Genomic DNA, 12,306 nt, shown 5'->3' with positions numbered 1-12,306 from the left:
TATCCTCTCACACCTATAACGTACTCCTCCTATATGACTTCTTCTCATTCGTCATCCTCCTGACCACGTTCTCCACATCCGCAAACTGCTCATAGAACTTAAGACTTTCAGGGTTCGCCAACGTTCCGCTTGGCTTGATCTTCTTGCCGGACACGATCTGCTTGACAGGTAACTCGACCTTCTTCAAATTTACTGTAGTCTGATGAATGTTTGTTAGTACCCTGTAATTCGAAAGAAAGAAGTGAAGGAATTGGAGAACGTACCGGAATATCCCAAGTCTGGAACACGTATTTTGGAACATGTCGCCGACTCCTCTCCTCAGCAATCTTACTTTTGATCTTGTTCACCAGAGACTCGGTGTACCCGAACCCCTTGTTCATCTTGAGAAAGAGAATGACACTCTCGTCAACATCCCCCGGACGCCGTTGTCCTACACAGATGCTATCCGCCACTTCGGGGAAATGCGTCTCAATAACGCTGTAGATATCTGCGGAACCAAAACGCACACCGCTGGGATTCAGCACGCCATCTGCGCGGCCAAGGAACAAGATTTGGCCTGTGATGGGGTGCATCTGGATGAAGTCGCCGTGCGTCCATACTCCAGGGAAGCGAGTAAAGTATGCAGACTGGTACCGCGTATTTTGAGCGTCGTCGCCCCAGAAGTAGACTGGCTGGTTAGGGAATGAGGCGGTAGCGACGAGTTCACCTGGTTCGCCGTCGGGGATTGCGCAGCCTGGACCCGATTCGATGAGGGAGTCGTAAACCTCAATCTTTGTGCCTAGAGCAGGACCTTGGCATCCGCCTGCGTAAACGGGCTGAAGTGGGTTCTCAAGTCCAAAACGTCCAGCAATATCTGTGCCACCGGATTGGTTGCGTAGGTGAACGGAGGTGGGGAAACCAGCGTCGTAGAACCATTCGAATTGCGCTTCTGTGAGGACCATGCCGGTTGTTCCTACGCTCTTTAGGTGGGAGAGCTGAAACAGGTTGCGGGGTGAGATGTTGCGTTTTTGAAGCTCGTGGAGGAAACGTGGTGAGGTGCCGAAGTCGGTCACGCGCTGTTCTTCTAGGATAGAGAGGAAAGCCTCTGGGGACGGTTGGAAGGGAGAGCCATCGTAAAGGACGGAACGGGTACCGAAGAGACAAACTTGTACGGATACAACGTACATTATCCATCCAGTCTGTGTTTACCAGTCAGTCATTTGTTGAGCGAGAGATGAGATGGGGAAGAACTTACGGTAGTATACTGCAGAATCACACTTTCAGGTGTCATCTCCTTGTGCAGTATACTCTCTTTGCAAACATTCATGAGCACACCACCAGTGGAATGCACAATGCACTTTGGCACACCCGTCGTCCCACTGGAATAGACAATCAGAAACGGATCTCTGAAAGCCACACGCTCAAACACCAAGGTGTCGTTCCCTCCCGCAACATCCAAAAACTCATCCAACCGTACCGTCTTCGACAAACCTCCAACGTCAGCCGGCCTCCCAGGAAACCTAGGCTGCACAATAACACCCTCAAACTCCGCCACACCACCGCTCTCCATGCCCTCAAGGATTCCCTCGATCTTCGGTCTCAGATCGATGGTCTTTCCATTGTACACTGCCCAATCATCCACAAGAACGTACTTGGGACGGATCTGCAATAATCGTTCGAGGATGCCTTTCGTACCCATATCAGTACTACTAGAGCTGAATAGTGCACCGACAGTAACCGTCGCCATGAAAGCAATAAACGTATCAAAACTGGTTGATGCAATCACAGCGACGCGATCACCCTTGCCCACCCCCCTAGCACGCAAAGCATTCGCGAGAACACCCACGCGTCGTCGCAGATCACCCCAAGTTAGATGTCTAATTTCAGTGTTGCCCTCGCGGATCTCTGTCAACGCGATCTTAGACTCTTCTTTGTGGGTTGTGGTGCGGACGGTAGAATCGGTAGGAGAGGCGGTAAAGAGGACGTTTTCGGCAAAGTTGAGATAAGTGCCTTGGAACCAGTGAGGATTTGTCTCCATGGGGAGGGAGGTGTCGACGACGGTGGTGTAGGTACCGGAGTAGATGAGGTTGCTAGCTTTCCACATGTCGACCCAGAAATCAGTGCGTGAGGGTCCGACGCTCCAGTTGTAGAGGTCGCGGAACGTCTGTGGGACATGTTAGCGATGTTGTACCTTGTCTACTGGTTGTTGTTGTTGTTGTTGTTGTTGTTGTTGTTGTTGCTGCTGCTGCTGCTGTTGTCGATGACAATGAGGCTTGATGACACGCGACAGCCATGCACCCATGTTCATATCACTGGATTCGTGGGCTTCGCGCAAGGGTCTTGTGCCCTTCCCTCCCGCCTAAAGACGTTGGCTTCTTGTCCATGTTAAAGATCTCGATCAACCATCTCGATGCTTCGTCCAACTCTTGTTCCTCATTCCGCCTGTTCCAAATTGTCACACGTACCTGCATATGTAATCCACGTCTCGCATTGGCATCCTGCATAAACTTCCACATAGCCGTAGACTTTGGATCCGGATGTTCCCATAGTTTCCGCGGTGTAGACACAGCCGTCGCCATCATCACCGGTGTCTGGTACTCAACCTCTGTTTGCAGCATAGTCGCCATGTCTTCCGCGGAGAGTGCGCGAGTTCAATTATAAACGAGTGTAAGAAAAGAACAAAACAAGAAACGAAGTGAAGTGAAGCGAGTGGATGTTGATTGTTGCACTGAGGTTTGGTCAAAGGTAATATTGTCATGATATGTAGCAGACTCTCCTCCTAACGACAGAAATTCACATGCAATGCACTTGTTGTGGCATACTTCCTTCTTCCGCTCAACAACCGGCATTCGCGATGCGGGGATGCGAGAGCGGATTGAGCTTTAGGTCAACAACAAGGCACAAGAGTCTCGAACAAGATGTGCCAAGTAAGGAACTAGGAACTTAATTCCATTGATTTCCACGTTTAATCCATGGGATCTGCGAAAACGCACCTTGGCCTTAGGTACGAAAGAGAATGCTGTGGATGTGGTGAATGCTGTGGATTCTTATGTTTCTCGGCCTACAGAAGCGTCGTCGCACAGAAGATACGTAGCCGCCCATGGCGTGTCGCTCCTCGTCGCTTCCTCTGCTGCTGTCTCAATGATGTTGCTGATGGGATGAGTCCATGCGGGGAAGCTTGGGGACGGAAGGCACCTATCCGAAGCGAACGTTTTTCGTTATACACTGTTGCTTTTGGCGCTTATCGTGCCTTATCTGGATATTTTGTTGGGATGTTTGTATGCATCTCGATCTATGAGGTTAGTTCTTCGCTGTTTCTACAGTTGATACTGTAATATTGTCGTTAGTCGCCCGTCAATTGAATCATTCAAGTTGACTTTCGAGGTTGTCTTGCTCTGTATTCCATCTCATGCGCCACTCGAAAGATTGAAGCGAACACAACATTGCGAAGGCGAGTACTTTGCATTCGTTCTCGTCATCGGTTGAGCACGCGACCTGGACCCTGAGAAGGTGCGATAGCACGTTGCATTTACCAGTGCGCGCATGTGCATCCGGAGGTCATGAATCATAGAGATGCGGTGACGACGCGTATGAAGGCAAACACTGATACTTGTCAATAAGAGCACTGTTCCAATATCGCACCATTGTCTGATAAGAAATCGAAGAGCACCGATGTTAGGCCGTTGTTGTCTCGTCTCTCCATCTGTCTTCTGGTGACAATGCTTCCGGTGCTTCTACAGTCGTTACCCCACGCGGTATGTCGACCGGTTAATCTTTGGCCCTTGCGACAGTTGTAATATGGGAATTGATATAGCTTAGGCATGGTCTCTTGCGTCATGCACCAGTCTTAGTCTCATTGGTGCGACGTACCCCACGAATATTACCAACACACGGTAACCGGTACATCTGCGCCGCGATGGTGGTTGACCACAATCTATGTGAAACTCGCTTCCAAGCATAAGCTGATAGATGGTGTGCCGACAATATCATCACTGATGATCAGATGTTCGAGAAGTTTTTGCTAAGGCGTGGGTATTATACGTGGCATTCTTGGGTCAACCCGTCGATCGAGACCCGGAAGTTCTTGTCAATTGGAGCTGTTTGCGGCCCAAGACGAAACGGTACGCCTAATAAGGCACACCCGTTCAGAAGCTTCGCCTTTCCATTGCCTGTCTTCTGAGCCTCTCATATGGCAGTGTCTGTTTGTTTCAGTGGCCAGTGCCTGATAACGATTGCTTGCGCATCAATACCAACAGGTCGGCCGTTGTAGGGGTGATCTGGATATGCGTTTGCCGCCAGAAACCAGGGTAAGTTGAGACACTGTGAAGTAACCCAGTGTATAAAAAGGCTTCGCTGTCAGCACAACTTATAGATATCCGTGCCACAAAGCTGCTGAAGTACTAGCACCGTTGTTGGTAACGTTTGAACACAGACCAGTAGCTCCATCTCAGATCATCGCGTCAAAGTAAGCAAGACCAAGCACCAAGGAATTCGTGTGCGACCTCATGGGGCTGAATCTTTGTGCATGTCTCAGAATCCTGGAGCCCGCACCTGTTTACTCCAACCAGACTTTCTACAGTTCAGACTCGACTCCAGATCGCGCTGTCGCAAAGGAGAATGGTTCTCGCTATAGGAAGGCCATTAGCGTACAGACTCCTGTGGCGATCCTTATTCGACTGATCGTGTTCTCGAAGCGCCAATGTTGTGCGGCTGCAGTGACAAATCGGGTGGAGGGGCGTCTCCGGTCTTTGTGCGTTTCTTGTAAGCAACCAACATCGTCACAACGTTGAGACGATGAGAACATCTCCGAAGCCGACTTTGGTACTACGCTGTACGGTTGGGCGTGGCAACGTGTGCGGAACCGTCGCTATGACACTGCATATGAGACATGCAGACTCGATGCAGGGCCTAGACGGCACGTTTGAGCGTGAACCGAACAGTTCTTCAGGATGATGCGAACATGATGAAAAGAAACCAGACGATGAAACGGCCGCTGGTGTTGGAGTACCAGACCCTTTTGGGTGTGCCTTACCAGCCTTGTGACGTAGGATGATAGGGCCGGACTATTGGGATGCAACAGGCTACCACAAGGCTACCACAGAAAATGCTGAGGTGAGCGGTAGTGGCCAAGAATGGACTATTGTCTAAAGGACGTCGCATTGTGAGACGAGAGATGAGCTTCCGATCACGTTGTGACTAGGGCCTGCCATGTTGGTGTAGAGTGCGAGGCTAATCCGAGGATTGGCCTAATGACTGGCATCAGAGGCAACCCTCACGAGGCTCACCGTCCAACGATGACTTATTTGGAAAGCACCTGAGTACTGTGGGCAGCTAGCACGGTCCTAAGCTCCGACGATAAGCTGCTAAGGCGTAGTGTAATATACCCAGATTGCCGAGAGTCGATGCTAGTGGCTTCATTCGGCGACGTGACTGACTCTTCAGGGAATCAGAAGACCCTCGCAGATAGATCGCGGGACGTATCTTGACTCAATGCATCAACGCAATCTTGTGCGGTTTGTGATTGATGAGTGAGTGCGGCACACGATGAACTGTAGGTATAGGCTGCGAGGGGGCCAGGGTAGGCCTGGATATGGTGTTGGCGGTGTGGGCGGGCAATAGATGGTGCAGCAACGAATAGTACGCTGGGCGGTGACCGTGCACACCGTCTGCACGTAAAATGGACCGCAGCATGCAGGTGAGTTTGGACCGAGAATAGAGCCAGTGGATCAGCGCGTTCCTGGCTGAAAAAGATAGGCATGACGGCCAAGGACATTTTCGCGCAGTCAGCAGCTGTGCGACTCCGGGTCCCGGGGGCAGCAGGCGTCGGAGCAAACTCCACGAGATGGGTCAGCCTGCGCTCGTGCTCTGAGAGTTTTGAGAAAGAAGGGTCTTCCAGGGCTCTCGGGGCTTGCCAATGCAAGCAACGGTTAGAGCGGGCAAAGAAAAAAGACATGGTGACAGTTATCGATGATCTTTTCGGCAATGGCGTAGTCCGCTCCTGGGCCAACCCCACACAGTGGGCGCCCCATCTAGCGACGGCGGACGGTGAGTGGTGCTGCCCCTGAGCGGCACAGGAACACCTGTCAGGTCACCGTCGAGAAAGGAAATGGTGCCATGTTCGCGCTGATGAAAGGATGGCGATCATGAACGCGTCCCGTCCTGTGGTGACATTGCCATCGCAACGACTCAGGGTCCTTTTGCAACGGCATCAGTCTGGTGTGCACGCCATGAGTTCCCAGTAGGCGCTCGCTCATGTGCTGAGGGTGTGCGCGCTGAGCGTCTTGAAACTCGTCGTGGGCCACTCACGTCAGGCCCCTCAGCACACCTCGCCAGCCGGCAGCTAGTGCAAGTGCAAGCGCAAGCTGCAGAGGGCTGGAGAGTTGCGCCATTGAAAGTCGTCAGTGCCTGGTGCTAGTCCAGCGTGAGATGATGAATGGCGCACCGACACGGTGAACTGACTCTTGGGTTCCCTCCCTGCTCGCTCGCCCGTCTCCACCGTACTCGGTTGTACTTGAAACCTCGACGGCTGCCAGGGGGGCAGAACCTGGAAAGTGCTGCAATATATACAGGCGTCGCCAATTTGTGTAATATAGCGTCGGCCGCACTTCACCCCTCCCCATTGCTCGACGCTACCCTATACCCACAGTGCCCCTCCACGACATCTCACACTCCAGTTGTTGCTACTCACCAGGAAGCCGAACCCGTGCGACAGGACCAGTCTCACTCAGACGCCGGCTTGCCTTGTGTTCCCAAGCCACGCACACGTCTCCGACTATTGGCGCGTAGGACTGCACGCCCTTGGTTTCAACCCTCGCCGGCTGCCGCTCAGTCCGATATATCATCACCACCGGACGAGCCATTGCAGCTGCAATTGCTGCTTCTCACTAGCAACCATGGTCGACGCAACCGTAACTTCGCAGTTGAAGCAGTGGACATTCGACAAGCCCGAAGTTGTCGCACGCCTTCAACAACGCTCCAGCACCGACAGTGCCGCCTCGAGCCCTAACCTGTGCGACGATGCTCCCGACACGCTACGCATAGACTCCGCTACCACAGAACGACCAAGTCCACCCACTACCACCAGCAACAACAAGGAAGGCGCCGTCTTCCAAGAGCGATACCTATCCAGCGAAGAAGACCTGACTGCCGACGACGCGTCTGGCTCTGATTCTGAATACGACTACGATGACGTTGTTGTCCACGATCTCTCACAAGAGTGCAAGGCGAGGACCATGTCAGTGTCGAGATGGGACAAGGGAAAGAGCTGCGACATGGCCGTGCTGGTGTCATACGCGCATGCAGGTCGTCCCAAAGTTGTCGAGAACCAACGCTCGCCCGTCGATCGCCCAACGGTCCAGCAGCGCTCGGCTTCTGTCGCGAACCTGCTTCCCGTCACATCAGCTGGTAAGCTACGAAAGGCAGACGAGGCACAGCGACTATCCATGAGGGTCATGCCTACAAGTCGTCTGGCTTCTCCTCCCCTCTCACGCTCCACATCGCCTGTCGCCGACCCTGAGCCTCGACGACCATCTACCAGTCACAGCCCCATCACTACCAAGATTGCCACATACCCCGACTCCGCTTCCTTCGCTTCGTCCTTCCAGACTGCATCGACTCGCAGCTACTCACCCGCACCGAGCCATGCACAGAGCGAGGCACCTCGTCGACCATCCTCCTCCACCGCAGGAGACGCACAATCAGCCCGCTCCTCTGTGTACATGCCATCAAAATCCCGCCTTGACCTGGCACGGATACAAACATCGCAGTCATCGTACCAATCGTCGTCGTACAGGCAATCACAATTCACGCCATTGACCCCCAACTCACCAGCACTTTCCTTCCTCAGCTCCGACCCTTACGAGAACTCAAATAAAAGCGCCGCATCGCCCATCATCAAGAAGCCTGCTGCGCACAGACGGTTAAGATCGATATCCATGAAGTTGTCTCTAGCCAAGATTGCCATCTCACCAGCGAAGAAGCCATACGACTCCCGCATCAACGGCAAGGCTCCTCCTACACCGATGACACCAGGACCCATGACGCCTCAGACTGCACCAATTGAGGGTTCAGCCAACTTCTCCAGCCCAAACAAGCTCCGTCGCGCATCCACTATCCTCCGACCAAAATCTCGGGGAAACGACTCTAAGAGGGCGCCTACACCAGAGATGGCTCCTCCGCTTCCCCAGATCAACGCCAGCACAATGCAGCAAAAGCGTGCAACCACCCTTGGCAGGATGACGGCTCGCGGAGCCAACGAGCGTGAGCCTACTCTTGTCATTCCGGAATTCCCAGCAAATGACGACGATGCCACGTCCAGCGTCAAGAGCCGCGCAATCCGACGACGCAAGTCACTAATGGATTTCATGGATTCGCTGTAAACGCATCAAGACCTCAGTTTGTTTCGAAACGCATCCCCACCCCCGAACGCATAAACGCATAGACGACACACCAGTCTGCGACTACCTTGTACATTCTACTCCACCTCTACTACCTTCTCCCTGCATGCCATCCTGGCACTTAAGTCCTTAGCGCATAATACCCGGTGTACCCACAGCGCACGACATTGCATCTCCTTGTCATCAGCTTCCATTCCTGTTTGTCCTTAGAGGTTACGATACCCTCCCAACCTATTTCGTTGTTGGCAATTGCGAAGTGTTCGCCGCCACACACACCATCTGTCGCTATCCATCGCATCCAGCATGCATACTTTCTTGTCATCTTACAATTTGTCGCACAGCCGTAGCTTTTGTTTGCTTTGTCTGGAAATGAACGGTCATGATATCCCATAGGCATTTCCCAGTCTTCGCCTAGCGAGATGAGAATTAGAATCTACTTCGCTTACAACACACCTTGCCTATCACATTGCGCCACAAACGTGACAATTCATCACTAACAGTTTGCTTTTGTGACGTACTTGTTCAGACTTGTTCGGATCACCATGCCATTAACTTGCGACAACGACATCGACAGCGTGCATGCACCATGACGCCACGCATGCCCAACCCCAACCACCAGGTTTCCAACCTCCAAGTTTCCGGGCATCAGCTCCCAACGTCGCCATCTACATACGCCCAGCCTACCCAACACCACGGTCCAGCATGACGTTGCCAGACCCTCTCTACAGTGGGCCTTCGGCCTCAAATCCAAGTTTCCCTTCCCACAGTTGCACCTCCGAAAATGGTAGTGGGCCGACTGAATTCGGCGTTCCCACCTTTACCCTTGCAGCGGACCGAAGGAGTGAAATGCCCCAGTTTAACTGTTGCTTTGAGGCTTGGCTATGTTAGGGTCATGTGGGGACAGGTACCCTTGTCTGGTCATGTTTGGGAGGACAATGGCGAAAAGAACACCTCGGGAACAAGAAACACACGACCTATCGGCTAACACCGACGAACTCAGGATACGCTTAGTACGGTCACAGGCAATGGTTGACTGTTCGCTTCAGGAAGGTTGCATCTACAATGAGCTCAGTATGCTTTTTGGTCGGGTATACAAACGACGGCAGAGCACGAAATAAGGTAGCGAGAACGCCTCTCCGGTTGCAGTTGCAGTGCTACGAGGACACAATTTTGTTTTGCCAAACTCTCGGGGCAGCCAAACTTCCGTTCACTTTCCTCGCCTCACCACAACACCAATGAGATTACCGACCTTACTCAACTCCAGCATCAATGCTCGGCAACACTGACTAAGTCTACAATAAACATCGTTCCCTCGCAACCGTTATTCTCCACCACGTGCCCACCCACACAATGCGCCCGACCACGTAGGCCCTCATCTGCTCATCACACCACCAAATCTGCCATCACACCCACGCCCATCCCCACTTTCACAATGCAAGAAAATCAGCCTCATTCAGGCGATCATAATATCCGGCTCACCCCTGTCTATAGCAACACCGAGATTGATGCAAGGGGAAGAAAACATCCGCTCGGAGGGCCGCGCGCTTCCCATATCTCGCCGTCAAACCACCGTCCGATCAGATACCAGTCATCTAAAACTTACCAAAGTCGCCACTTACCCCTACACGACCACAACAATCCATGATCGGCTGCCGCGTCTGCTGAATTTCTCCGTGTGGCCCAAGCTCCTTGATGTCGAAAAGTGAACTACCAGTATCACGATAAGTCAGTGACCGTGCTGTGCTGAACTTTGGGGGAAATGTGATTGTAGTTCGTCAAGGTGAAACGCGTTAGTCGCGCGACATTTTCTCGAAAAGGAACGAGTTGGGCTTGGCATGGTGAAACGGGAACGCGGAAGAAGTAGATATCGGTCGTGATTGTGATTGTGGGATTTCGGAGAAAGGCACGGGAGGTGCAGTATTGCGTGCAGAAGGATGCATATGAAGGTCGTTTGATCGACCGCGGGGGATGCAAAAGTGGAGATGAGATGGATGTGACGGGGATGAGGCTTGCAGTGGGTAGGATATGCCGATAAGGGAAGGGAAGGGACAGAAAGAGGTGGAGGGAGCGGTTGGCCAGGTGAACGTCATGTGATTGCGTGTTTTTGATACGCGTCTGGATTGATGTGAGGTTATAGCGCGCTCATCCTCAGCGTGCCCGCAGATAGGCGAGAACTGCAACAACAATCTAGTGAGCGTGGTTCCCGGAATCGTGCGTTGCAGCATTGCAATACCTCATTGATCGCGAGTATCTTTTGTTTCGTCTTAACAGAAGATCGTGGTGTTAGCTGATCAGGTCGCAGTTACTCGAAATGATCCTTCCTTGTAGTCCGTCTGTCGGCCGAACTGCAAACATGTCTCACGAAAGTTTGAGAGAGAACATGAAAGCTCCCTATACTTGCTCTTACTTTACATATGGTATGGAGGACGGGTGGATGAAGTGCGTGAATCACGATAGCTTACTTGGTTTATCTTCTCCGTACAGTACTAGCCTGCCCAGTCATCGGCTTCTCATACGGCCCTCCGTAGTTAATCAGTATCATGATGCATGATCGTACCAATGGCATGCATGCAGTGGCACCAAGCGCTACCATCCCCATTCCGGAACTTCATGGGCTATATGTTCGGTTCTCTTGATCTGATGACTGACGCATATCTTTCGTAACGCGGGCAGGTATCTCAAACATATAAGAATTTTATGGTCTGGATCGGAAGTGGGTAACACTATGCTCGATACCCTCGGGATTTTGCGATGATTGAATATTGCGCGCCATCGGTCCGGGGTATTACTGCCTTGTCCAAACTCCTGTTGGATGATATGGACATCTTTCCGCCACAGCTGTGCGTCTAACACTGTAAAGATCGTATGATACGATTTTGACCATCCGATGGCGTACAACACACAACGGTATGTATCAGTCGTGTCGAGTCCGAGGTCATTTTCCGGCATTTCTATAGAAAAGCTCATCCCAGCACAATCTGTTTGGGCACCCTCCGCAACGAAGAAAACCTCATCTTCCTGGTCGAAGCAGCCCCAACGGGTGTAGACCTTGGCAACTGCCGCAAGATCGATGGACAAGAACTCCTGACGATGTGAGGTTGAGTTAAGGTTCGTCCACGAATCCATGGTGGGAAGGAAATGTGGCCAGACTTGTAGAGGGCTTGAGGTAGGTTTGTCGATAAGGATGTAATTATCTTTGGATATATACGCGAAGCGGCTGGGTGTGTCTTTGTATTCATAGAAACGGAAAGGACTCTCCCGAACGAAGGAATTGGTCCCAATTTTCCGTAGTCTTATACCAATATAACAACCGGATTTTGTTAGACACCAGAGCGGGAGGATATATGTCCCATGACCTTTTGTCGTTTTATCACGAAACACGATTGACTGCGTTTTGACACCAAGATTGCACACCGAGAATTCTCTGTTGATACTCCTGGACTGCACATCGAGAAGTGATCCAGCAGACCTGAAAGGAAATGGGGTTCGGGCCAGGATACCACAGTGGCAACTGAGATTAGCAGGCGTATGTGGCTGTTCCGTCAGAAGTGGTTCGTCCTGCCAAGCGAAGATAGTAAGATCCGGGTTCGTTCTAATGATTTCTTCTTGCAGTCTCCGGAAGGCTTTCGATTCTTCCCCGTATAGTAGAGGCATATTCACATCGAATAAGCCGAGTAGACAATATGCCATATCTTCGATGCGCGTGGTTTCTCGGTTTGCGGCCCAAGACATCTTGTGTGCAACACATATCGATGAAAGCGGCTTGACGTGAGATAGCACATCAGCATCAATTCTAGTGATGAGCGCAGAGTTGCTATCAGTCAATCAGTCAGTTGTCAGTTCATCTTTGCGGTTCAAACTGTCAGTCTGGAGGTAGTGAACTGACCTGATTGACTGCCAAGACATTTTTTAGAATCGCGAACTGAGACTG

At 51.8% G+C, this 12,306-nt stretch overlaps 2 protein-coding genes across 2 annotated transcripts; one reads left to right on the top strand and one right to left on the bottom strand.

The window, feature by feature from the left end:
- Positions 1 to 13: 13 nt before the first annotated feature.
- On the bottom strand, positions 14 to 2,450 carry J4E82_004812 (uncharacterized protein; the record flags this gene model as incomplete). The annotated part of the gene is made up of 4 exons (XM_051731086.1): positions 14 to 199; positions 264 to 1,178; positions 1,235 to 2,143; positions 2,445 to 2,450. The coding sequence occupies 4 exons, from the start codon at positions 2,448 to 2,450 to the stop codon at positions 14 to 16; spliced, it is 2,016 nt and encodes a 671-aa protein (XP_051589021.1).
- Positions 2,451 to 6,872: 4,422 nt separating this feature from the next.
- On the top strand, positions 6,873 to 8,357 carry J4E82_004811 (uncharacterized protein; the record flags this gene model as incomplete). Its single annotated transcript, XM_051731085.1, has 1 exon — positions 6,873 to 8,357. One exon carries the CDS (start codon positions 6,873 to 6,875, stop codon positions 8,355 to 8,357), a length of 1,485 nt encoding a protein of 494 aa, XP_051589020.1.
- Between the last annotated feature and the right edge of the window lie 3,949 nt (positions 8,358 to 12,306).

The sequence above is a fragment of the Alternaria postmessia genome (assembly GCF_024291825.1).
Source record: "Alternaria postmessia strain BMP 2775 chromosome Unknown scaffold_24, whole genome shotgun sequence".
NCBI lineage: Eukaryota > Fungi > Ascomycota > Dothideomycetes > Pleosporales > Pleosporaceae > Alternaria > Alternaria postmessia.
This window is presented reverse-complemented; position numbering and strand designations above follow the sequence as displayed.